At 39.1% G+C, this 27,478-nt stretch overlaps 1 protein-coding gene across 1 annotated transcript in view; it reads left to right on the top strand.

The window, feature by feature from the left end:
• Positions 1-27,478, top strand: part of RNF213 (ring finger protein 213) — a gene marked incomplete in the record, with an annotated part of 2,890,576 nt that overhangs the window by 1,135,459 nt on the left and 1,727,639 nt on the right. The window contains 1 exon segment of the mRNA XM_044069632.1: positions 9,685-10,326. Within this exon segment, the coding sequence (XP_043925567.1) occupies positions 9,685-10,326 (642 nt within the window).

Genomic DNA, 27,478 nt, shown 5'->3' with positions numbered 1-27,478 from the left:
CAGTTCCGAGCCTTCCTCTCGGTGCTTCAGCTCGAGTGAGCTTGGACCCGACAACTGTTTCAGACCTCATCTCTTCAGTGCCGAGGGCGACTACTGTATCCTCTACAGTTAGTCCGCCTTTGGAGCCGGGGGGGGGGATCAGCCTTCGAGGTTATGAGGAGCATGCTGGTCAGGTCATCAGCTGCATCCTACGGCACCGATACTCTGCCCCCTCGGGCACCGCTGTCACTTTTGGATCACCCTCTATTCTTGGGCAGCGGAGACCCTAAGCCTTAGGATACCTCCATGAGTGGTCCCCAACTTTCTGACGTCTCCCCAGAGTTTTTGCCTGAGGAGCCCACCAGAAAGAGCTTGTGTAAGAGGAAACACCAGGCATCTACTGTTACAGACCAGGGATGCCACCAATTACACTGTGCCAAAGGTTAGGAATTACTCTAAATTGGGAAAAATCTGCCTTGTCCTCGCAGTGCGTCACTTTTATCAGCGCCGACCTAGATACGATGCTCATGAGGGCATTCTTACCAGAAGAGAGAACTCAGGCTCTACAACAGCAGGTCTACTCCTTACTACCATTGAGGAAGGTCAAGGCAAAAGTGGTCCTCAACTTATTAGGGACCATGGCTGCCACGATCATGTTAGTTCCCCTTGCCAGACTACAAATGAGGGTTCTTCAGTTGCTGCTTTTCGCCCAGTGGTCACTACAGCATCTTCCACTCTCCCATTCTATTCTGATTACGGACGCTTGCAAGCAGGATCTACGCTGGTGGCTTCAGGCCAGCAATCTCAACATGGGCAAGCCTTTTGTTCCATCTTCTCAAGTTGCCACAGTGACCACGGATGCCTCCCAGATCGGGTGAGGGGGGGCATTTTCTCGGCAGGACAGTCCAAGGCATGTGGCAGGATCACGAGACCCATTTGCATATCAATGTCTTTGAGATGAGAGCAGTGCTATTAGCGTTGCAAGCACTTCAGAGCTTTCTCTGTCTAGGAATAATTGCAGTCCACTCAGACAACATTTCAGTGGTATGGTTTCGGAACAAACAGGGAGGAACCAAATCATACCCCCTTTGCAGAGAGGCACTTTGAGTTTGGCAGTGGGCGGTGTCTTCCCACTGCTTTCTAGTTGCAACACATATACCGGAGAAGTCCAACGTGATTGCCGACAGACTGAGCAGAGCTATCCTAATTCCTCACGAGTGGTCCCTGAACAATTATGTTGCAGAGAAGATATTCCACAGATGAGGTCAGCCTTGCTGCAGTCTATGTGCCAGCCCCCTCAATGCCAAATGCAGCAGCTACTTCACCCTTATTCCCCCAGAGGGGGAGACACCCAGGGACACACTGGTTCACGATTGGCCCTCTGGTCTTCTCTACGCCTTTCCACCGTTACCTCTGATGTCAAAGGTCATTCAGAAAGCATAGTCTTTGGGAAGCAAAATGATCCTCATTGCCCTACACTGGCCTCGTCAGATTTGGTTTCCCTTCCTATAACTCTATCTAATGGACAAGCCCTGGATTCTGGCCCAGCTCCAGATCTGCTGACTCATATGTCAGGACAGCTCCATCCCTCCATCCAGACCCTCAAGTTGACAGCTTGGTTGCTCCAGTTCCGTCCTTAGTCAGGCTTCATGATTTTTCTCCGGAAGTGGTCCATATTCTATCATCTTCCCACAAGTCTTCTACCAGGAAGATTTATTCCAGTAAGTGAAAGAGATTTTCTATTTGGGCCCGTAAGAGACATATTGATCCTTATACAGCACCTGTTTCGGCAATATTAGAATTTCTGTCTCAACTGTTCAAGTCAGGGGTCAGCTGCAGCAACCATTAAAGTGCAACTGGCTGCGATTTCTACCTTTCATGTTGCTAATGAGCCCAACCTTATGGCTCATAGGTTTTGTAGGGCTTTTCTGAAAGGGGCATTGTTACTCCGACCTCCAGTCTTTGATCCAGTAATGCCATGGGACCTCAGTTTTGTATTAAAGAAGCTCACGTCAACTACCTTTGAAGCCTGCAGCTACGTGTAACATTAAATTCTTGTCATGGAAGACAGTATTCTTGGTAGCCATAACTTCAGCTAGGCGGGTCTCTGAACTCCAAGCATTATCAATTAAGCCACCTTATTTGGTGTTTCACAAAGATAGGGTCTCCTTAAGAACCAATCCTTCCTTTGTTCCAAAGGTTGCCTCTGTTGTCAATATCAACCAATCCATTGAGTTGCCTGTGTTTTTTCCTGAATTCTCCAATAAGGCAAAATTTAAGTTTCATCAGCTAGATGTTTATAGACAATTGTGTTTCTATTTACATAGAACAAAAGATTTCAGGAAATCAGATCAAATGTTTGTCTCATTTTCAGACACTAGATGTGGGGTTCCTGTTTCTAAAGTAACCTTGTCTTGCTGGATCTCCGATTGCATCTCATTTATTTATGCTTCCAATGGCAAAGAATTACCCTTTAAAGTGAAGGCTCATTCTACACTATCTGTGGCTACCTGATCTGCATTTCAGGTAAGGATATCTATGGATGATATTTGTGCTGCAGCAACATGGGCTTCGACTCATACCTCTATTAGTCACTAAAAATTAGATCTGGTCTCTAGAGGCAGATCTTCCTTTGGTTCCACAGTGCTCAAGAGTATTTTTCACTGAGCCACCCAAGATCTACGTGCTAGGGACACTGTCCCAAGGGTAAGAATGAAGGCGAGATTGGACTACATGACATCAAGAAGTTATGTACTCACCATAACGTTCGATGTATGTAGTCCATCTTGCCTTACATTCTTACTAACCCTCTGGTACAGTCTCTAGGTGTCAGTAGTCCTTTCTGTTGGGGTAGTTCTTCTCAGTGTGTGAGCGTGTGCGCTGCAGCAAACAAGATCTGGGGAATAGACCTGTTGCATGATGGGATACCTCTTAGCCATGAGCCAATTGAAGACTTCGAGCTAGAGTATGGCCGAGTCAGAGCTGAGGTTCGGCTCCGAAAACACGGGTAAGAATGTAAGGCAAGATGGACTACATACATCGTACATTATGGTGAGTACATAACTTCTTGTTTCTCTTCTGCCTGGTGTACAGTGAGTAATCATTTTACACAGTACTCTATTATTGCCAGCTTTTAATACTTTGCCACAGTTTTGTCAGCATCACTCTTTCTGCTTGTAGGTTTGCATCTTTACTAATACAGGCTTTTGCTGCTTTGTTATGGCCAGGTTTGGAGCATATGCACAATGTGTCCTTTCAGTTAGCAGTTCCTGCTTTGGAATACCAGTTCAGTTGCTTATTTGTGCCGTCATAAAATTAATACAGTCTGTTCCTTCTAATTTCTCTGGTGCAGCAGAAAATTGTAGATTTTCCCTATGTGCTCTGTCCTCTAATTGTACCATTTTTTGAAAAATCTCTTCATGAGCAGTCTTAGACTTAGCCAGCATTTTCTTCATTTAGACCTCTGCTTTTTGCAGTTGTATCAGCTCATATGAATATCTGTTTAAAAATTCTTCAATTTTTTTTCCAGCCTTTTGTTAACTAAGTTGCTATAGTCCTTCAGTCTTTCATTTATTAACTCATCTTTGAGCACATTTGACTTATTTTTCCTCAAGCTTACTGGAAGCCATGTCTTACAGCAAAGCTGGAGCTTGAACTGCTTTTTGCTGAAAAGCTGCAAGATTCTTCCTACTCCATGCTTTCTCTTCATCTCTTCTAGTAGTGTTACTTTCAGTCTCTCCTAGTTTCTTTTTTGGTTTCATGCAAGCAGTGTACTTTATTTATTTATTTACCGGGAAATTCCGACTGGACACAGGTCCTTTTTTAACAGATGCCCGGGGAGAAAAGCTCCACATCATGTACATGATAAATAGAGATACAAAGTTGCAGCAATAGTAAACAACATTACAGGTTGTTGGCTTTAATACAATAACAAGATATTGATTATCAACAGTATATACAGTAAATGTTGCAAGTTAAGTTTCTTTTTTATAATATTAGTAACAAAGTTGTCAGACAAGATTTTAAAGTATGTAAAGACAACTAGCTAATTCTGACAGAGGTTAGTAGTGGCGGTAGTATAGTTGGGGTTGAGAGTCTAGGTGGGCGGGTAAGGGTGGGGGGTGTTAGTCTGGATTAGAACAAGGACAAAGCCAGTGCAAATTTAAGTGGAATTTGAGCGCAGTCTTGCAAAGGCTGCTGGAAGGTAGAGTAGTTATAGAGGGTGGAAGATTGTTCCAAAGTGTAGATATGGTACATGAAAATATGGCTTCTCCTGCTGAGTTTTTGGGTTTGATAACAATGAGTTGATTTTTGTTGCTTGATCTTAGGGGCCTAGTAGAGTGATAGGGTAGGATAAGGGTTTGAAGGGAAAGGATGTTATGGGAGTGGTTAATACGTTTATGAGTGAGGGTGAGTTGATTAAAGTGAATGAGTTGTGGGAGTTCTAGCCAGTTTAGTTCTTTAAGAGAGATACACTGATGGCTGCGGTATGAGGTTCCAGTGGCATATTTAGCAATTTTGTTGTAACAAGCATCCATCTTGTGTAGGTCTGTGTCTCTGTCTAAGGTTGGTAAGTATGGGGGATGCATAGAATAGGGTGGAGATTAGCTGGGAATTGGCTATGGAGATTCTAGCCACCTTGGTTAGGAATTGGCGGCTTCGATATAATGCACCAAGTTTCTTGTGAACCTTTTTTATTGTGAGAGAGATGTGGGTGTCAAATCTAAGTTTGTTGTCTATTTGCACACCAAGTAATTTTGTGTGGTCTGATGGGGGAGATGATGGTATTGTCTTTGGCGAGAATGTTGAAGTGGGAGGTGTTTTGGGTGGCTTTGGAAGGTTTGAACAGGAGTAGTTTTGTCTTACTTGGGTTGAGTAGGAGATGAGCATTGGGTAGCCAGCTTTCTACAGAAGAGAATGATTCTTGTGTGATTTGTTGTAGTTCTGGTAGAGTAGGGGCAGAGCAGCTGAGAGTAGAGTCATCTGCTTGTGTGGTGGTTGCATGTAGGTTGTTAGTGAAAACTGAGAATATCAGAGGGCCAAGGATAGACCGTTGGGGAACTCCGAGTGTAACTGGGAGGTGAGGTGATAGGCTATCGTCCCAGATTACTGATTGCTGGCGTCCGTGTAGATAGCTGTGGAACCAGTTGTAGGCTGATTATCAGAAGGAGAGGTTGGAGAGGGTAGAGAATAGTAGCTCATGAGATACCGTGCCAAAGGCCTTTGAGAGACCTAGAAATACGGCAGTAGAGAAGAGGCCATTGTTTTTCTGATGAAGTATAGTGTTGGTGAAGGAGAGCAGAGGTAGTGCTGTGATATAGCCTGAAACCATGTTGGGTTTTGGAGAGGAGATTATTAGCTAGGAGGTAGTTGGAGACCTGAGTGTTGATACATTTTTCAAGTGTCTTGGAGAGAGGATAGCATTGGGGCGGTAATTGGAGAGGTCGGTGGAGGGGGTGCCTTTATGGAGGGGAATGATGTGCGATATTTTCCATATCGAGGGAACATAGCCTTCTGTTATGGAACGATTGATTAGAATTGAAATTGGGCAGGCTAGTGTATCAGCTGCAATTTTCAAGTATTCAGAGGGGAGGTTGTCAGCTGCGAGTTTGGTGGTTTTAAGTTTGGACAATAGTCTTTTTATGTTGGAGGTAGGTATTGAGGTGAAGAAGAAAAGAGGAGTGGGGGTTTAGGGTTAGGAGTTGGGGGGGGGCTGTTGTAGGGAAGTGTTGTTTGTTTAGAGATGTTATAGTTTCAGTGAAGTGTTTGTTGAAGGATTCAGCAATACTGGTGGAGGAGGGAGGAATGGACGGCTGGGGGTCTCAACCTTCCCTGGGTGGAGGATAGTGTTAATAGTGGACCAGAATTGCATAGCGTTGTGGTTGGTAGAGATTAGGGTGGCTTTATAGTAGAGGGATTTGTCTAATTTTATTTGCTTTTTGGCTTTATTGCATAGTTCAAAGAATGATTGCCTATCTGAGTTATTTTTTGTTAGTCACCAGTGCTCCCAATTCTTATCTCTGGATTTTGTTAGGATTCTGGTGGGCTTTTGTAACCATGAGGCACGCCTGGATCTGACTATGGCATTTCTTACAGGAGCATGGGTGTTTAGGATGGAGAAGAAGGTACTGTTGAAGTGGACAGCCTCATCTAGGTTGAGGTATTTTAGTGGTGACCAGTTAATTTTTTGCAGAGAGGAGATGAAGGAGTTGGGGTTGAAGTTGGACTTGTTCCATATTTGCCTTTGGATAATGAGCTTGAGTCTGTTTGTGTGGTGCCGAATTAGGAAAGTGGGGGAGTGGTCACCAAGACTGTCAGGTAAGCAGCCTGCTAGGTAAGAGTGAGGGGCTTTGCTGACTAGGATCCAGTCAAGTAAGGTATGATTGTTAGGGTTTTTGTTGGTTCGGGTAGGGGATTGGATGAGTTGAGTGAACCCATAGAGATTAAGGTGAAGGGTTGGGAGATTATTACAGGATAGCCAGTTGATGTTAAAGTCACCGAGAATGATGGTTTCCTTGGGTAGAGATAGAGTAGCCCAGATCAAGAGATTTTCTAGGGGTGTAATATTTTGCCCTGGTGGGAAATAGCATCCTTTGATATTGATTGTTTTGTTTGGGTTTAGTTTGAGATTGGCATAAAGGATTTCTTCATTGTTGTGGTGAGGGGCAGATGTGTTCAGGAGCTGAGTATTGAGGTGGTGTTTAAATATCAATGCCACCCCACCTCCTTTTTTGGACAATCTGTCTATGCGAAGGATGTTGTATTCAGGTGGAAGTATTTCCTCACTTTTGATGTGAGCTTTGAGCCAGGTTTCAGTTAGGAAGAGAATATCTGGGGAATATATGCTGGCATGTAGTTCTTGGATTTTATTGCATATGCCTTTGATGTTTAGGGACATTATAAGAACGTCTGTTGTTTTTTTTTGTTGGCTAGGAGTTGAGCTGTGAGGGGGGGGTGTTGCTTGGACTAGGGTTTGTGGTTGGGTTGGATTTGGGAGGCACCAGGGTTTTGATGGATGCCTCCAGCGAGGGCTAGTTTATAGAGGCTGTTTAGGATATGTTTTATATACATAGTAAATTGCTTCTGGTATCTTAGGGATATTTTATTGTTGTGTGTGTTAGGTGTTTGGTAATGAAGTGTGTGTATTGAGAAAATGTTTTTGGTGGCAGGGGTTGTGTAGTTACAGTGTAAATGTTTGTGGGAGGGTGTTGAGAGATTATAGTGGAAGTTGTTGGGGTGTGTGACTGTTGTGCCTTGGTAGGATGTAATGTGAGCTAGAACTACGTAGGTTGATTGTTATTATATTAGGTAGTAGCATGATTGTGTTGGATGTAGGGGGAGGGGGGTGACTAGTGGTGTAGCCTAATTGGTGGTAATTAGGGGTGGGGTTAAGGCTAAGAGTAAATGTAGAGGTACTGGGGCGGGTGAGACTAGGGGCCAGGGAGGGGAGCGAAATGGGAATAGTGAACAGAGCAGGCCAGAACCCCCCCCCCAGGCTAAAGTTTGTAGGGTAAGTGTCTAAATAGCCGTAAGTGTCTAAATAGCCAAATTGTTAGGAGTTATTAGAATCTAGTAGGGAAAAACAATCTATAGACCTGATTTCAGCTGTGTCCTTTCTGGGTAGATACCTAGTTTGAAGCAGGCAAAAAGTGGCAGTTTAAGCACCTTTTTGCCTCTATTTTACAAGTGGGCAATTTGTGTATCTACTGGGTTGCCTTTTTTTCGCCCAGAGCTTTATCTTGGTTTACTGATAACTAAAAAGAAAAAGTTTAACTGGGAAATGTATTTACAGCTGATGGGGGTGGGGAGCAGCTGCTGTCCCTAGCTGTGGGTAGAGCCAGTTATTTCTGCTTTAGACCAGGTACTTTCTACAGTAGCAGGCAGGAAGGGTATCTGGTTTAAGAGTAGCAGCACGTTATTCCATTTACACAGGTACAAAGTGTTTAGGAAAAAAGTCTCAGGCAACAGTTATGCATTCGCATATGAAGCCCTTGACATAAAAAAACACCTTACTTAGTGTTATGTACCAGATAATTTAGGTAGCCCATGAATTTAAAGAGAGAGTTCTATCACAGATATAGCAGTAGTAAACTATCACAGCAATTGTTTATAACAGTACTTAAATATCACAACACAGACATTTACATATCTACATTGCTATGATATTTCTCATGGTACAGCAGTTAAAACAACTAAGGATCACTCTGATTTGGCAACAAAACAGGACTTTTAACCGTATTACGGTGTTCTGTTATTTAACTTATGCTTTCCTTCAAACTGAATCACAGGACACTCAGACTGCTTAGCATCTATTTTAACTAAAACGTATGTACTAAACAAAAGTGATGAGGAGTAGCAACCCAGTTTGATACTATAGCAGCACGAAACACACTAAGCACCAAGTCAGACTGGAAAAATGATACTTTGTAACACTTTGTCTACAACATGTATAAATAGGAGACCAGTTCTGCAATAGTAGCAATGCTGACAGTAACAAAGCAATAGAACATTTGAGTTTGTAGAGACCTTAGCTGCAATATAAAAAGTAAAGCTCAAACACTTAACAATGAAATGCACCATGAGCTGAAGGGAATGGGCAGCTGCTGTGAGTAAGCCAAGATGGCTCCAGGGGTTTAAAAAAACTTTGCTGAGGCAATATTGGAGGAGGGGGAGTGAGAGTGGTCACAGGTAATGTGAAATAGTTCTTGTAGAAAATCACACTCAGGAGAAATTGAGCAGCAAGTGCTGCAAAAAAAAAACAATCTATTGACCTGATTTCAGCTGTGTCCTTTCTGGGTAGATACCTAGTTTGAAGCAGACAAAAAGTGGTAGTTTAAGTACCTTTTTGCCTCTATTTTACAATGTGCAATTCCAGTGTATCTACTGGGTTATCTTTTTTTCACCTAGAGCTTTATCTTGGTTTACTGATAACTAAAAATAAAAAAGTTTAACTGGGGAATGAATTTACAGCTGATTGGGGTGGGGAGCAGCTGCTGTCCCTAGCTGTGGGTAGAGCCAGTTATTTCTGTTTTAGGCCAGATACTTTCTACAATAGCAGGCTAAGAGGGAAACATAGCTAGACACCTACAGTAACTTACTTTCTTTTTAAAGCCCTTGAGTCCTTGTAACTGGTTTCTTCACTGCAGATGTGGTCAGTGGCCAAGGATTCAGCAAGTGGGGGACTGAGAGAGAACCTGTTCGCAGGGACAGTGGTCAAGTAACTTATTTTCTTTTTAAAGCCCTTGGGTCCTTGTGGCTGGTTTCTTCACAGCAGATGCGGTCAATGGCCAAGGATTCAGCAAGTGGGGGACTGAGAGTGAACCCGTTTGCAGAGACAGTGGTCAAATGAGATACACCACTAGCTAAAGGGAATGGACAGCTGCTGTGAGTAAGCCAAGTAAGTTTATAGCCAGTAACTAAATTTACTAAAAGTGACAGAGTTCCTGGCTCTTGTCTTTCATTTTTTTTTTCACACTGAGAGAGATGAATTTAATCTGTTGATTAGTGTGTGGCCATCTTGGAAAGTCCTTAGCATTGTTAATATTGTCATTCAGCTTATAGGCGAGATTTATATTTTACTAGAATAACTGAAATTGAAGCATTATTTGTGGTATTCATTACAGTGGTGCTGCCATGGTTCATTACTTTATAATACAATCCTGTATTTAATGCTCTCTGTAATACATTTATATGTAAAATACTAAGCTTATTATCTGTTTTGTCTTTGCAGTTGAGACAGGTGAACTTGAAATGAGACACCTTGAAGACTTTAGCTCAAAGTATCTTAATGAGGTTGTAGATGTTCGCATGAAAAATGGAGACATGAAACCTAATGGTGATGTCACTGTAAAATACTTTGATTTGAATGATCAGGTAAAAGACATGGCTAAAACAATGCACACATTTAAGGACAGCCATGTTTTCCAGATCTGCTGGGAGAATGAGGCTCGGGGACTGGCAAGTGAAGAGGCAGACATGGAAGAATCCTCAGCACAGACAAATTCTGTGATGGAGCTCAGTGAAGTATATACTCTGATATTTGATCCTTGCTATGAAAGGTACAACCTAGTCTATCATGACCTTAGAAATGCCAGTTTAACCTTTTCTGAGGTTGATAGTATCTTAAGAGATTATAAGGACCAATATGAGGATCTCAAAAAAGACCTGCTGATCATGTCCCAACTGGAAACTAACAGCCAAAAGGGCTGGATTGATGAGAGAGTACAGCAGATTCAGCAGTACCATCTGCTCCATCTAGCCGTTGAGTCAGCACGAGTGATAATGGATGTTCGATCTGCCCTTAATGTTACTGGTGATTTCAGAATCCTTCAGAATTTGTTAAGTTGTGTAAGTGTTCATTTAATCATTTTATATTTTTTAAATATATTTATATTTTATGAAAATGAGGTACAAAGATAGCAGTAGGAAACTGCTGTTAGTCAAGTAAGGAAATGTTTCACGTTGCAGAATTCATTTCCTTTTGCATTTACATTTGCAGAATTTTCTAAAGTGAATATGGAAATGTCACTCAGATTATAGTCTAATATATTTTGTTGATATCTCATTTGGTTAGCACATCCTGTAACTTCTTTAAAGTTTAGCATGCATTGGAATTTCATCTTTTCAGTAGTGTGTGTAGTGTTAGCAACATAATTAACTGCCGTCATCTTTGGCAAAAATTCTACAAACAGCATTCTAAATCTCTGTTGAAATGCTGTTGCAGTGTCATACCATGGTGTGTTCACTCTTCTTCCTATTATTATTTCCCATGCCAGAGCCTAGTCCTTGTGATGATCATTGGGTCTGTAAAATACTAAGCTTATTACCTGTTTTGTCTTTGCAGTTGAGACAGGTGAACTTGAAATGAGACACCTTGAAGACTTTAGCTCAAAGTATCTTAATGAGGTTGTAGATGTTCGCATGAAAAATGGAGACAAGAAACCCAATGGTGATGCCACTGTCTCTGAGAGTTTGTGGACTTCAGCCCTGTGTTGTGGTGTTTGCTGTAAAATTATTTCATGGCAAGACATCAGTTTTTCAGAATGGTGTTTGACAGTTGCACAAATTATGCAAAGGCAAATCTAACATGTCAGACTACAAAGACTAACTTTATACAGTACAAATCAGAACCTTGACTGACTTCACATGTTGAAATTGTCAACTTAAACTGTTACATTTCAGAGCATTCTTTAAATCTGTACAGGTTTCTTATGATCTCACATGCACTAATTTTCCTTTCATTTAGCAACATCTAAATTTGTAACAGAAAAGCAAGAACAAAATTCAGTGGCAGACAGTTTGTTTCTAACTGCTTCTACTAGGCATGAAAATGTCCCTTAATATTTTTTTGTCTATAACAAAGCAGTGCTGACTCCCCTGTATACATTTGCAACATGCAGCTATAGTATAATGTTTTACAGAAGACAAACGCATTTTCTGGCCTGGCTTATTCATAAATAATTTTCACAAAACCCAAGTATGTTATCTAGCTTGGCTTGATTAGAAATAATATCTGAAATACAGAAACTCATTCTGACATTGCATTTTAGTATTTCTCCTTCTAACATGAATATTTTTTGTGCAGATTTAAGGAGCAGTTGGTCTCAACAGTTTGTCATCTTTATTTTATTTTTTACTTATTGACATTTGTTGACAGGAAGGTCCAATGGGTCAGGAACCAATTTTCAGTGGCAGCCCAGGGAGAAAAGCTCCACAGTTAGAAAATATTTTACAGTTATTAATATACAAGAAAACCAGTACAGAAACAGTACAAAGATTGAAAATATGTAATTGGGTGCTTACATATAAACATTCTGTCACTGAAACGTAATGACATACTTTCAGTTCACATGAGAGTAATCGTGACCCTTAGTATAATTTATACATATCATAGGTAGGAGAAAATAATGATTCAGAGGAGTGCATCGTACTGCTTGAAGAAAAGGTATCAGAGAGGGTTGAGTAATTTATGTTACTGAAGGTAAGGGGGTTTGGGTTTACACTGTATTTCATAGGTACAGCTGGGATTGTTTAAAATGTAGGTCTTTAATGCAGTTTATTGGCCATTAGGGAGTCAAGCTGAGTAATAGATGAGGGGAGGCTATTCTGTAGTTTGGCAATACTATGTGAATGCAGGGATTGTCCTGCTCTTTTATTGGGTTTAGCTACATTTAGAAGGGTTCTGTCTGAGGAATGGGGGGTTTGGGTAGGGGTGTATGTGTGTAGGATGGCTTGGAGTGTAGGAGAACTATCAGGTTGGAAGATTAGCTTATGAGGAAGTGTTAGAGTATAGTAGAGATGGTGGTGAAATTCTGTCCAGGGCAGGTTTGAGATAGCGTTGCAGTGGTGTGAGCAGTTGGAGCTGAATTTTGCTATCTTGTAGTAGCATGATTGCAGCTTATGAGTGAGAGATGTATGGAGATTGGTGAAAATGGGGCTACCATACAGGAGGGATGGGATAAGCAAGGTGTTAGCTAGTTTTATCTTAGCTTTTTATCGAGGTAGTGTTTGTCGGTATAGTTTGCCCAGTTTGAAATGGGTTTTCTTTTCTGTATTGAGTATATGTTGTTGAAAAGAGAGTTTGTCATCAATTGTTATTTCTAAAAGTTTTGCGTATTGCACTTGTTCTATTTTTGTTTTATGTGAAAATACCTTGAATTCTACAGACTGCGGTGGTGCAGCGGTAGCGTTGTCGCCTCACAGCAAGAAGTTCTCCCGTTCGATTCTCTGCTGGAGTGCTTTGTGTGGAGTCTATATGTCCTCCCCACGGTCGAATGGCATTCAAAAGACATGCGTAAATGGGCGTACCTTCGTTGAAGGTTTGGCATCGGGCTGGCACCTCGGCACCATAAAAAAAAAAAATCACTGCCAATCGTTAGTGGACCGGAGTTCTGCTGTGGCGACCCCTAAACGAGAAAAGCCGAAAGAAAAACAACCACCACCACCTTGAATTCTGCAGCTGGAGGTTTTGATGAGAATAGTAACAGTTTAGTTTTTTGAGGTTCAGCATCAATTGAGCATCATTTAGCCAGGTTTCTAAAGAGGAAAAAGCATCGTGGGTGATTTTCCTGGAGGTTAATGAAGTTGTTGGAGGAAGTGATCAATGTTAACTCATCTGCAAATTGAATCAATATGCTTTGTTGGGAGGCTTTATTTAGATTAATGAATATATTAGAGTAATGGTCCTAGAATGGTCCCTTGGGGACACTGGTGTTGTTTTCCAGGTACTCTGATTGCTGGTTTTGCCACCTAACTGACTGCTGTCTCTCATTTAGGTAAGAGGAGAACCAGGTTACCACACTTAGAGAATCCACGTGTCTCCAAGTGTTGTAATAGCTTAGGGTGTGATACTGTGTCAAAAGCTTTTGATAGGTCCAACAGGAGTACAGAGGTTGATAGGTCAGCATCAAGAGCTTTATTCACAGTATCAGTGAATGTGAGTAAGTTTGTGAGCATGCTATGACTAGGGCGGAAACCATGTTGAGTAGGGGCTAGGAGGTTGTTGTTAATGAGGTGATTTAGTAGTGGGTTTGTATACATTTTTCCAGGATTCTTGATAGTGAGGAGAGAATGGAGATTGGCTGATAGTTTGAGAGATTGTGAGCATTTCCCTCTTTGTGTAGTAGGGTAATGGATTTTTTCCATAGTTGCGGTACGCAAGATTCAGGGATAGAATGATTGATAAGAATAATAACAGGGTAAGCTATAACTCTGGCTGCAAGTTGTAAGTATTCTGGCAGTAAGTTATCAGTGGAGTGGGAGCAGGGCTTTAGTTTGGTTAGCAATTTTAGAATTAGGGATGCAGGCATAGGTTGTTGTGAGAAGGTTGATTTGGGTGGTATACTATTAGAGAGGACTTTAGTGTGTATAGGAGTGGATATGTGGTGCGTTTGTGTGGTATTTTTGATATTCTGTTTGGTTTTTGAGGATGGATCCTTGATCAGTTTTTGGATGGTTTTAGTGAAATGGGTGTTAAATATTTGCACTGTCTGGTAAGGGTCTTTGTCTGGACAGGGTGATGGGTTTTGAGTGTTGCCTGGGTTAAGAAGGGAGGATACAGATTTCCAGAATTTCTTTGGATTATTACTTTGGGAGGACAGTTGTGAGGAGAAGTAGGAATTCTTTTTTTTAAGTATTTCTCAATTTTTTGAAGTTTTGTTCATTTTGTACAGTTCTACATTTTTCCAGGCTTTGTCTCTAGACAGGAGGGTTTGTTTGGTATGTCTAGTTAATCAGGGGGCATGATATGGTTTTGTTTGTTTTGTACATAGAGGTGCTTGGCTATTTAATGTACTAAGAAAGGTGTATTGAAATAGTGTACAGGGTCATCTATGGGCAATGATTTTAGTGGGGACCAGTTTTGAGCTTAAAGGGTATTTATGAATATGTTTTGGTTAAAGTGGGCGAGGTTTACTGATACCTTTGTGTGTGTGAGGTTTGGGGATGTGGAGTTGGGTTCTATGGGTGTATGCTGGTAGGTGGTTGCTTCCTCCCTGCCCCTGTATATACTGATCACATCACTTTTTTTTTTCCAAATTTAAGGAGTAATTGGTCTTAGTAGTCTGTTACCTTTACTCTCTACTTCCTGTCCCTGTACATCTTGATCACATTACTTTTTGTCTTGTGCAATCATCTGCTACTATATCATGTTGTTCTCCTCTATTTTCTGATCTGTAATGTCACACCTCCTCTAAGTCTGTGGTTAGACCCTTTCCCCTTTATCCCACACATTTGTTTTTTTTGATGGCTCTCCTTTAACTTCCTTCCAGTAGTCGGATACCATTTTCTTTTTGGCTTCCAGAACTGCATTCAGTACCCAGGGTGTTGGATTATGAGGACCTGGTAAAGTAAATGCATCGCTTGTTTACTACTTGCGTTTTGTTTTAATGATGCATTTTTGCATTCCATTTGCTGCTGCCACAGCCTTTCCTCACCCTGTTGTTGATGAAATGAACTGTTTCATGTGTCCTGTTTGTCATTGTCCTTTCCATTGTCTCAACACCAACACTATTGCTGATGTTTTGTACTCTTTATTTTGGCCTTAGTGCAGTACTTTGCATTTTTCTACATTAACTCGTAAATGCCTTATTTCTACTTACTTGGTTCTCATAATCCTACACTGTTGTACCTTTTCTTGTATTATAATCATACAGATTATTCCTTTTCTCTTTTACCTTAGGTACTCACCCAGGACCACTCCTGGTGTGCAGCGATACACCAACATACTGTACAACAGAAATCTTAACTACTCGTGTCCTGTCCTCCAAACTCCTCAAACATGGCTTCAGTGCACAGACCATGCTTTCTCTGTCAGTAATCCCAAACTGTGAGAATCTTTCTTCCTTTCTTAAAGGTCATTCCTCTTGCACCATTTTCTGTTCAGAAATAAAAGCACATTTCAAGACCCTAGGAAAATGCAGTTGCTGTCTCTCTGGTTATATAACTTGACAACTTCATTCCCTTCTTTTGTCTATATACCTTGCTCTGACTCCACTTTTGATTTTGATTCTTTCAGGATGCTGTCTCTGCTTTCCCCTCTGTATATAATGCACATGTATATATTGTAATATGTTAGTCACTCTGTATAGTTATTGTTTATCTGTTGCTTTTGTACAGTCAAACCAGCTATGATATTCATTTTGCATTTTATATATATATATATATATATATATATATATATATATATATATATATATAGATACAGTGGGATCAGTGCTCTACCCTGGTTAACAAGAGTCAAAATAAATGAATAACCCCATTCAAGTGTCTTGCTTTTGCCATAAATTTGTCTTTAGACTATTATTTCCTTTGTTAACCAGATGGGTGGTCTGGTCAGAAGACACTTCTCAAGCATGAGGACTGAGGTTATAAAGAGGGGCAAGCAATGTATGTTATTCTTAGTACAAGATATTTAAATAATGTTGATAGCATTTAGCAATTATTCAATTCATACTAATTGGCAGATAATTTAAATAATACTCATCAAATTTTAACAGAGTTGGCATCACCAAAGAAAATAGTTATATACACATACAGGTACAGTTGTAGATAATATTAGAGCTCTGTAAATTCACCTTTGTCTGTCTTCCAGTAGTTCTGTATAATCCTTTCCCCTTACATCCCATACAATTGTATTTTTATTTGTATTCTTACTCCCCGAAATCCAAATTGTTACCATAATTTGAGTAATGAATTCTTCACTTCACTCTCCTCCCACTCCCTATCTACCCTGAAGCTCAGAATCTCCCAGTCTGGCTCTGGCAGATTCCGATCCCAATGATCTCTCCTCATTCTCTCATTTTCATCCCTTGATATACATCTGGAAGCAGACTTGCTGTTTTGAACCCTAGCTGCATCCTCTGCCTGTATCTTAACTGCCAGGGTTCTTACCCTGACTGTTTGCCTCTCCTTCAGGAAGTGGTCCTCCTCCTCCTCCTGTTTGGCCTTATAGTTGATTTCCGTCCTTGTATGTATCTGCAACTTCACCTATGTCCCTTTCCGCTCTTCTCTGTTGTTTATAATCAGCATTTTCTCTGTAACATCTCTGTTTTGCCTCATGCTGTAACTGGTCTTATGTGTGATATTGTCCACTCTGCTTTCCTAACTAGTCTTCCTACCCATGGTATGTGCATTGTGTGGTAATACTTCTATCCATGATTCAAATCACCTTTATTTATCTCTGTGTTGTGCTCAGTGTTGTCTTAATCTCTGAAGTGTCTGTCAACTCGCTCCTTCTGCTTCTTTAACACTCCATCCTCTTCAACCTCACTTTAAAGTCATGCTTATAGAGATGCTCTTTTACATCTTGGCTGTGAGCATCATAGCTTTTGTTGGCTGAGATAAAACCTGTCCCTGACTTTGAGCTGATCTTTGTGCTAGGCCTTCTCACTTCTTTTTGCCAGTCCCAAGGCATTCTTTGTTTTTACTGCATCTAATTGTCATACTTTTTAATATGTTCTTTTTCCAGCATGCTGAGAGCTGGCAGAAGTTACACACTGAGTATGCTACTTCCATCCCTTTATCTAGGCATCTCTGCTACCTCCCCTGGCTCTGTGTGCTTCTACTTTAGTTGTCACCGTTATTTGACTGTTAATATCTACATACCCCACAAGATGTATACACCTTTTTTTTAACCACCTTGCTCAATTCCCTCTGTGTCTTACAAAGTCTGTCTTGCGTCTTGTTTCACAGTTACTTTACTTGTGCTTGTCAGGAAGTCTTAATCTCTTTGAGACAGTCTTCATTTAACAGAATCATTTTCTCTGACTCTGTACTGGCACTTAATCTTCTTCCTGACTTGCCATGGCGCCAACTGCCTGCAAACTTTCTCCTTGCTACATCTGCTTCCTCTCCTGTCCACTGTGTACTCTTCCTTCCTGTTCAAGGAGGAGTAGATTAGCCAGACTACAGGCTAATCTACTCCGTTACCCCTCATTTTCTACTGCGTCTAGGATCCCACCTTCAGTCTCATCTGGTTTACTCACATATGTACATTCTTTTCAACTGCATTGATGTTCCAGTTAAACTTTCACTGTGGCATAATTTTACACCGTTATGTGATGTTGATATTCTGTAAGTACTTTATATTTTAACTACTAATATGTTTACTGTTACTGCCTAGATTTTTATTCTGTATGTACAATTGTTTTTTAATTATGAGTATATTTACTGTTACTGTCTTGGAGCTTTTCTCCCCGGGCTGCCGTTGAAAACTGGCTCCCAGCCCAGTGGACATTACCCGGTTAACAAATGTAATTAATTAATTAAATTAATAAATAAGTGTTTCCCCACTGTTTTCTATTAACAATGATTGTTTCTGCTCCTGCCAGTTCTTTCCCTCTGCTGCAATTCTTGCCCTTCCTTCCTTTCTGTCTTCTCCGTTAGATCCCTTCTCTTATGTTCCAGTAGTGGGCACAACTTCTGGTTCCTTATCCTTCCCATTTAGCTGAGTGCTCTTTTCTGCTTATGTCCTTCATCATGCTTATGTCCTTTCATCAGATTTTAGACTACGTAGTGATAAATATGAATATTATAATAGGAGACTAATTGTGATTTAACAGGCAAGCATAAAAAGAAAGGGAATGATAGAAGAAAAATGTTAGAAGTTATAAGATATGGTAAGTTAAAACTGTGGGGCAAAAATTCATGGACTTACAGAAGGGGTATGTATAGAGCTGAAAAAGATTATTTTGTAGTATCAGAAGGTTTAGTTAAAAGGAGAAGAAGAGTTTGTTGAAACAGGATTTTCTGATCATATTGTGCGGTATGGCTAGAGATAGAAAAAAAACAAGGAATATATAAAAATAGGCAAAGGAATAAAACGGATAAATGAGAAAGCGTGGAAGGAAGAAGGAAAGAGACTAGTACTACAGTTATGGAAAGATCATATTACTATGATAACATTAAAAATTTATCTGAATGGTTGGCAGTATTTAAGGAAAATATAAAAAAATGTTCTTGCAGAGGCAATATGTGTGAGGAAAGAAAAAAATATAAAAACATAATGCATTGGAAAATTTAGAACATAATGAATAGTACTTTAACAAAGAAAAAGAATTTGAAAGAAATCAAGAAAAATAAGAATTGTTATATAAGTAAAGATATTTTTACAAGGAAAGAGGTATCAAGTTACCTAAGCAGATTAGTAAAGGAAGATGACACTGTAATGAGAGAAAAAATGTAAAAGAAGTAAAAAGTGCTCAGGAAAATATTAGGAATAATGTAGTACAGTATGTACAAGAAATGTTAAGAAGGAAGTGAAAAAATGTGGAAAGTAAAAAAGTTAACTGAAAAAGAGAATGAAGAGTTGGAAAATTAGCTAGATAAAGTATTAGGACAAGTAAATATAGATTTGGCTGCAGGCCCAGATGGAGCAGGCTATGAAATGTATAAAAATTTAAGGGTTTGGCAAAAAAAAATATTTTTTAAAGATTTTGAATGAATGGCTAAATGAAGGTTTTATGTATAAAGAAGTATGTAGTGAAATACTTAAATTTATATAGAAGTAGGAAGCTAGAAGAGAATTAAAAAACACTGGAGACCAACAGTATTGAACAAAATAATAATACAATTATTATTATATTAAATATTGAATAAAAGATTATAAGACCGTGGTCTCCAACCTGTTTTGCACCATGGACCAGTTTAATGTAAGACAGCCATCCCACTCATCATAAGCAAGCAGTAATGGCCAACAGGGTGTGCGTTAATGTGCAATTAACACCCGCACTGGAATGGCCTTAATTAAATATGAACACAAACCCTGGAGAGCATTATTGCGCTTAGACTGGAGAATGGGCTCTCTGTAAATTTGTTGTGTTGTACTTATTTTTTTTAAATATATTATTTTTTTAAATATATTTTTAAATAGTTACTCCATGTTTCAAACTTACTGTAGTATATGTTAATGGTGTTGGAGGAGGCATTTTACATGCAAAAATAACACTTAAAAATATTCAAGCATTTACTTAATTTTTTGGTTACACCTAAAACGTTTGGTTTGCTGCCAGTTATTGAAGTTTGCTAAATAATGGCATGCATTTCAGTTAAAGACTATTATTTTCTTCAGAAAATTCATACTAACACAGATCCTTTTATTTAAGCAAGTTTGTAATTTTATAAGAGCAGTAATTAAAATCTGTTCCTATTTTTGAGCTTTTGTTCCCTCTTTATTTTAGGGTTTATCCAAATTTCTTCAGCTGAAAGGTCCAGAGGTATGCAAACCTCTTTAATGTCACCCTTACTCACACACTCATGCACATCTCTGTTTCACAAAATGTATGATAACACAATCCTAATAATAAAGCAAAATATGTTCCTATTTTGAGTCTTCATCCCCTGTTTATTTTAGGTTTTTCCAGATATCTTGAGATAAAGAGTCAGCAGAGCATTCTTTTCAACTGTCCAAGTTTTTGCGGAATGTCCAGATTTGTGGCTCGTGTTTGATCTCATCCTCATAAAATGTGTAGTTTTCTGGCAAATGACTGAGGATTAAGTAAAGATAAGCATTTGAGTTTCAGACTTCATATCATTCAGATAATACTTGCTAATGGAAACCCTGCTGTTCTAGCAACTTTCTAAGTTTATAAGACCAATATTTAAATTTCTTTCCTTATTTTTGGTCATTTGTTCCCTGTTTGTGGCTCTGTCCAGATTAATTGTGCGGAGAGGTTGAGAGGTATAGCTGAGAGGTACGCAAACCTCTTAAGTGATACTGCTGCTGCCATGGATCTATGTAACTCTTCACTCTCTCTCTCACACACACACACGCAGTGTCTTCTGCTTTTGTGCACGCATTTATTCACATGCAGACAGAAACATACACACACACTTTTTCATTTATTTTTCTTTTATAATCAGTAAACAGTAAAAGTGCTGCTTACCGAGTATAAAATAATGGCTCAATCGATCTCACTGTTTACTCTCTACACACATACACAGCCTCTTCTGCTTTCACACACATACATTTTGCTTTCATGCACGCATTCACTTACACACGCGACAGAAAGATATACACACACACACTCTGAACAGTAGGGAGCCCAACATAAAAAGATTTTTATTCCTTCTGTGCAGTCTGGTACCAAATGATCCAGGTCCCCATGGTTGGGGACCGCTGTTATAAGATCTTTATGAAAATAATACAGAAGAAATTTGAATCTAAAATGGGAAATATGGAAGAAAGCATACATAGTATAAAGGTGAAGGGTTGTCAGGAATTATTAATGATGGTTAGAGAAATTAGGGATAATATTATGAATAGAAAAGAAGAAACAAAATCGTGATAGGAGACCTTAAGGCATTTGACACAATTGGAAATGAAATCGTATTGGTACTATTGAAAGAATGTATCATAGGTGAGAACGTTTGGAAATTGTGTCAGCATATAGAAATAATAAAGTAAAAGTACTTGTAAATGGTTGGTCAAGCGAAGAGGTACATATGCAGAGTGGTGTAAGACAGGGATGTCCATTGAGTTGTATTCTCTTGGCATTAGTTATGAATGTGATAGTATGTGAAATTACAAAATGAAGGAGGCGGGGTAGACAACACCTGAAGGGTTAAGAATTCCAATTTTGTTAACATATGCAGCTGATATTATAATTGCAAAAAAAAATGGATAAAAAGTAATAATTTGCACAAATGAGTGTCTGGAGATGATAGGGATGGATTTAAATAAAAAGAAAAGTAAAGGTTTAGGTGATGTAGTGAAGATTGGTGGTATATATTTTACAATGAATGAAGTTTCTGTGTTGGGTATAAAATTTGGGGATAAAGAAGAAAGTAAAATTCAGTGGGGAAAAACAATAGAAGAAATAAAGCAAACGTTTTTGGGAGCGCATATAAATTATCATTCAGATATACGGCTTATTTGATAAATTCAGTACTGATGGGAAAATACCATACTTAGAAGTATATTTATGTTGTCAACAGTATTTGAAAAGGAATTAGTGCAGATATTTTTTTATTTATATGCAGTTCTAGATTAAACCCAGTAAAAGAGATGGGTTTTGCATATAAATAAAGATGGAGATTTAGGGTTAATTAACCCAGTGGTATATGCTGCTTTATTAAGTTTGTACAAATTAAGTAGATAATTGAAAAAGATGAAGGATTAATAGTAAAACTGTATAAATGCAAGTATGATAAATTATGGGGTATGGTAAAAAAGCGAAAAAGTGTGTATAAGTGAGGAAATAAAATGTTACCAAGAAAGATATTTTTGTGGAAAATAAAAATTGATGATATACAAAAAGAAAAGTATGGTATAATAATGCAGTGACAAAACATTACTATGTTAAACCATGGGAAAATCCAACAGATGAAAAAAATTAAAGCTGTAAAAATAAGAAGCAAATGGTGTAATCAGAAAGTAGAATGTGAAGATTTTTTGTGGAGACTGATAACAGATAAATTGCCAGTCAAAGGAAATATGCCATATGAAAAGAAAAGTGATAGAATATGTTTACCTTGTCAAGAAGAAACTACGGAACATGTGTTTTTGAAATGTAAAAGAGTAAAAACATTTTGGGGAAAACTGTGTAAACAAGATTTTTTTGAAGATATAAAAGAAGTGGATAGAATCAAAATTGATATAATTAAATATGGATATTATAAGAGTAGACATAAAGAATATGTAAAAGGAATAGATCAGATGTTATTATGTTATATGGGTTATATTGAATGAAAGAATAAATAAAATTATGTTTAATGATAAATGGATTTTACCAACAATATTAAGTCTAATCAGATGGTGGTTATGGAAAAAGGAGGGGGTCTAAGAAGGATGAAAACGTAGCATGATTAAATAGGAAATTATTAATGTGTTTAAACAGATTTATATATTTGTACATATGTAAATATTTGTAAATATGTCAATGTTTTGCAAATAGGAGTTGTTTTTGTGCATAAATAAAGGACCTGTACCCTTTTTGATAGGTGCCATGGAATCTTTTACAGCCACTTGAGCAGATGGGGCACCTGTTTTATGTCATAAGTGAAGGATGACATACTTGGGAGTGCAGCACTCCTCTTATACTGCTGCACAGTGTCAGCAGTCAATGTATCAAGTGGTGGAATAGAAAACTGCTTTCTGTACCAAAGGTGGATGTGCTACCTGTTACATCTTTATTAAATCATAATTGAAATGGCATAGGTATACATATACTAACAGAAGAGAAATCAAACCATAGTGATATTTCTCATTGTTTTTATCAATTTACTTGAACATTGCTTAAATTGCTTAATTCCTGCAATCCATTAAACCTCACTCCTCCTGAACATTATTTTGCATGCATTGTTCCCACAAATTCCATGTAATTGTATGTAATTTTGCTCCTTTCCTTTTTTAATGATCCCACCTCCAGTTCTTTTACTTCCTTTGCAGTATTTAGTGCTTCAGTTTTAGTTTAACTTTTTTTTCTGTTTTATGGTAAATATTTTTTGGCAGCTAGTAGCATTAATTTTAACAAGAAAGCTGAACTGTTTTGTCTTTATTCTTCACCCTAATAAATGGAAAGATGACTTGGACCCAGGACTAAAAGCCTTTTAGCTGGATTTATCATTTAATCTTAAAGTCTTAAGTGACAACAGTGCTGTATATTTGGTAGTATGAAGTGAGCTGAAAGCTCCATTTGTTTGATTGTTTTGCAAATGTTGCAGTTGCACGGTTTTACCAGGCTATGACACTTGGATTTAACCCTATGTGTAAATGATATCAGTCTACTTCTTTAAGATATGTGTTTTTAAATTCTCATAACACTATATCTGGTTAGTCAGATTTAACCTGGATATTGTATTATCAGCAGTTAGGAAATTCAAACAGGAGAATCTCATGTAATGTGTTTCAGTCTGAACTAGTAAAATAGATGTATTTCACCATTTCATTTAAAATTACAGAAAATACAACTTTTTACTAAGTACACTTCAGATATACACCAAATTTGTTAGCCTGCAAAAATGTCAGTCATGCATATTTGTGGTAAATGTAAAAAGCAGGACACCCACTTGGCTGTATGACTGCTAGTGGTTTCTAATAGAGTGGGAACATAGCTATATCTCTGAAAGTATTAAGATATATTCTAATAATTTTTAAAAAAATAATATGCTATGACCCTCAGGTCATGCACTTAGTTGGTGATTTTAAGTATAAAGACTTTCCGTACTTACAATGTACTTTACCGGGTATTAGTTTAAATTGGAGAGGCAATCCTTAATCCATTGGCAAAGGTTTCCTGTTCAGGAGGAATATGTGGAATGTTGTCTGCTAATGTAAAAATCTCAGTAAATATATATTCTGAACTTTGGCTGCATACTTTACCTTCAGCAGTTGTCCTATACCCCTATTAAAGGAGTGGTGCTTAATGCAGTGTTCCAAACTATGATGATAATGCCTGTTAAATAGCATGTTTGGTACTTGTATGTAAAGTTCCACAAGTGCTTCCCCTGTGTAAAAGTAGTATGTATGGTGTATTTGCCCCATTGTGAAAATATGTGCATGTTTGTTGTGAACAGCAAGGATGCTTTGAAATAGTAATAATATGATAAAAGCTTGAAATCCAAAAAATGGGTTGCCTCTTTGCTTTGTTACTGAAACATATGAAACACTAGTTTCAGCTAATTTTACATGCATGCATACTGTTCAGATAGAATATGCCCTTTATAAAAGGGTGCATCTCCTTTTTTATGAAGACACAAAATTGTCTATAGAAGCTGTAGTGATTATTTGACACAGGTTTCCTCTGCACATATACTTGCACACTTTACCTGACAACTGACAAGACAGAAAGACAGACCACTGACTGCTTAAATGTGAACTAGTTGGTCAGTTGCTTTCACCTCCTACTTGGCACCCTGAAACATGGTTAGTTTTTGTGTACACCTCTGTCATTTGAATGTGATGAAGGTGAAGAAAGAGGGTCATAGTAATATATTTCATTTTGTTGCTGTCAGACATGAATTGCATTTTGCTTTCACACAGTCTGGTTCCCCTAAAATATTACTGCTTTCTGTGTACACCTGTGATGCTTATGCAAGAAATAATGGCTACAGTAATACACTGCCCTTTAACAAGTTGCAGTAATGTATTTCATCTTGGTGTTCTTAGACTAATACACTGACCCTTCCGTATGCTTGTTTAAACATGTCATGCAGTTGCCCTTTGTGTTCACACACACTGTACTCCTCCATCAAAGTTTGTCGCTTTCTGTGTACAACACTGATGTGAGTTTCTGATAATGAAAGAAATAATGGCTACAACAATCCACTTGAACATGTTTCTCTCATATACATCACTACTATTTCAATAAGAAGTTTAACAGTGATTAATGAGATTGTCTCTCTATCCACTAAGCACAGAAGAGGTTATCAGGGACCTGGGGACCCAGGTTGACAGTGGCCTTTCTTTTGACACTCACATTGCTAAAGTGGTTAGAAAGACCTTCTACATTGCCCACCTGATCATGAAGGGATTCACATCCAGATCTAGTGAGGTCATTGTTCCCCTGTACTCTTCACTTATCAGACCAATGATAGAGTACAATGCCCCATTCGGGATGTATCTCACCCGACATCTGCAGCAATTGCAGAGACCCCAAAAGTTCCTCACCAAAAGGATAAAGGGACTCCAAAATCTGTCATATGCTGCCAGATTGAAGAAACTCCAGCTCTATTCAGTCGCATACCGTCTGCTCAGAGGTGACATGTGCCTGACATACAAGGCCATATCCAACCCGGAATTAATGGACATGCTCCACCTCAAAAAATTCAAATCCACCAAAACCACTAGAGCAAGCGACTTAAACCTTAGCACGGATATAAATAGGACGTGCTGGAGGGATAGATTTATCACTCAGAGACTCCCTATGCTGTGGAATAAAATCCCGGTCCATGTGAGGCAGAGCACCTCGCTGGCTCTGTTCAAGAGAAATCTTGACCTGTGGATGGGAGATCGTAGGTTTACCCCGGGAATCATCTCTGTCTCACTGCTGGACAGAGGCACAACAAACTAATGGGCACAGTATTTTTTCATATAAGGGGTGGCGTAAGCCACAAAAATTTGGGCTAGGCTTATAAATGCCTTAGGGCAGATAGCCTAGTATAAACCTATGAACCTATAAATAGCTTTGACACAGTCTGCCTTCCTAACACCCTGAAATGACCATATTTTGATTATTTGTCTCGGATGTTTTATACAGGGGAACAAAATAATATCCACAGTAATGTAATTCAGCTTGCTGCTCATTATAGGACTCCTAGTTTCTGGCAACCCATCTTGAGCTTCTCAGTGATCAAGTAGTTTTGCTTTACTTTCACAGCGTCTGCTTCCCTGTTCCCTTCCCTTCCACCCTGACAGTTAACCCCAGACTATACAGGAAAAGTAAGAATGGCCACAGTAATCATTTTATCTTACTACTCTTTCATGGCTTCCAACCCCAGTTTTCCATAATAAATGAATGTAAAAAAAAAAAAGACACTGAATCATTACTGTGGTCATTTTGTATTGTTGCCACTGCCTGATGTCCTACATGCATTTACCGTTTAAAACAAACCTACAGAAGAGGTCTCCCTGAAAGTCAACATATTACTTCATGTAGGGCTAGAAGCTTTAGTTGTTGGTTTTCTGTGAATAGTTTCAGGGCTGGCAGATGACTATATAGGGTTTTTGGGACAAACAATTGACAAACGCTACAGGTTCTATGGTCGTGGAATTGGCCTAAGCAAAACAAAGTTTGTGGGAATCCTTGTGCAGAATCTGGCGGCCGTACTTACATTTCCCTTTTCTAGATGACCTTGGTTATATAACGGCGCAACAGCAACCTAAGCCTAGGAAAAATAACAAAAGAAATCCCCAACGATGTACTTTTCTGAAGACATCTTCTAAAGTATGGAGGGAAGCGAGCAAGCTGCTGTTCGATTGGCAGAAAAGTTCTAAGGTCTGTGCATACAGATGTCACATTTAAGGCCAATGATTTTTGGCCCTGCGTGTGACATCCCACACACACCACAGCAACCAGACTTAAGCTTTTGCATAGGAGCCGGATGTTCGGGTCACCTGAGGGGAAGGATCCCACAGTGAGAATACTGCAACATGGAAGAGAGGGACATCTGTGGTTATGGTATGATTTTACACAACTAATCTTGCTTGCTTCTGTGTGGTTTTATTTATTTATTTGTTAACCGGATGAGCCCACTGAACACAGGCTTCACTTGATAGGGGCAGCTTAGTAGCACTGAGCACTGTCTGTTTAAATGATTTGCTCAGGGACAAACAGAAGGTAGATGGCTGCAGAAGAAATCAAACTGTGGACTCCAGGAAGCAGCTCATTCATTTGATGTCCTGATTGAAATCACTGTTGCATGGGTTTTGCCACTGATGTCTGGCTGGAATACCAAAGCCTAAAACTTTCCTTTGAGCAGTATGTCCTGACTTGTGACCTCAGCTCATGAGCATAAGTGTACATAAGTGGACGTATGAGCATAAATCCTCAAACTGTCTCAGCACCAGCTGGAATGCATGTCTTGCACTTCTTGGTCTGATCTTCACGTGGCCGACTGTATTGTAAGCCTTTAGTGGTTTAAATGCCCCATTGAGGAACCTTCCTTTTCTTTTCAACCTTGTTGATCTGTGTTATTAGTTTTAACTAGGATGGGAAAGTGCAGGCATGGCAGGCAGATATCCTACAAAGACCTCCACTCCCAGTGTCTTTTTATGTTTAGGCACTGAGCATGATTACAAAAACTGTTTTATCTGTTAGTCTTTTGTGTCTAAGACCTTATGTACATGTTTGTTGTCTTTGGGCATATAACTTAGAGACTCACCAGCTTAAGCATTTAGCTCATACCAAGATGACTTGTATCAAAAGCTCAAAAGGCCTAGGTCTGAAGTTCAGTCTTCCCATTCAGATTCAGAATGCAACCAATGAGCTTTCAAAACCCAATCTATGTCTAACACTTCCTCAGACATCCACTACAGTGACCCCACTGGAGGCTGGTATGCTAT

This window comes from Protopterus annectens, chromosome 4.part0, assembly GCF_019279795.1.
Source record: "Protopterus annectens isolate FY-2018-M chromosome 4.part0, PAN1.0, whole genome shotgun sequence".
NCBI classification, from domain to species: domain Eukaryota; kingdom Metazoa; phylum Chordata; order Ceratodontiformes; family Protopteridae; genus Protopterus; species Protopterus annectens.
The sequence above is the reverse complement of the archived record's forward strand: the minus strand, read 5'-3'. Positions and strand labels throughout refer to the sequence as shown.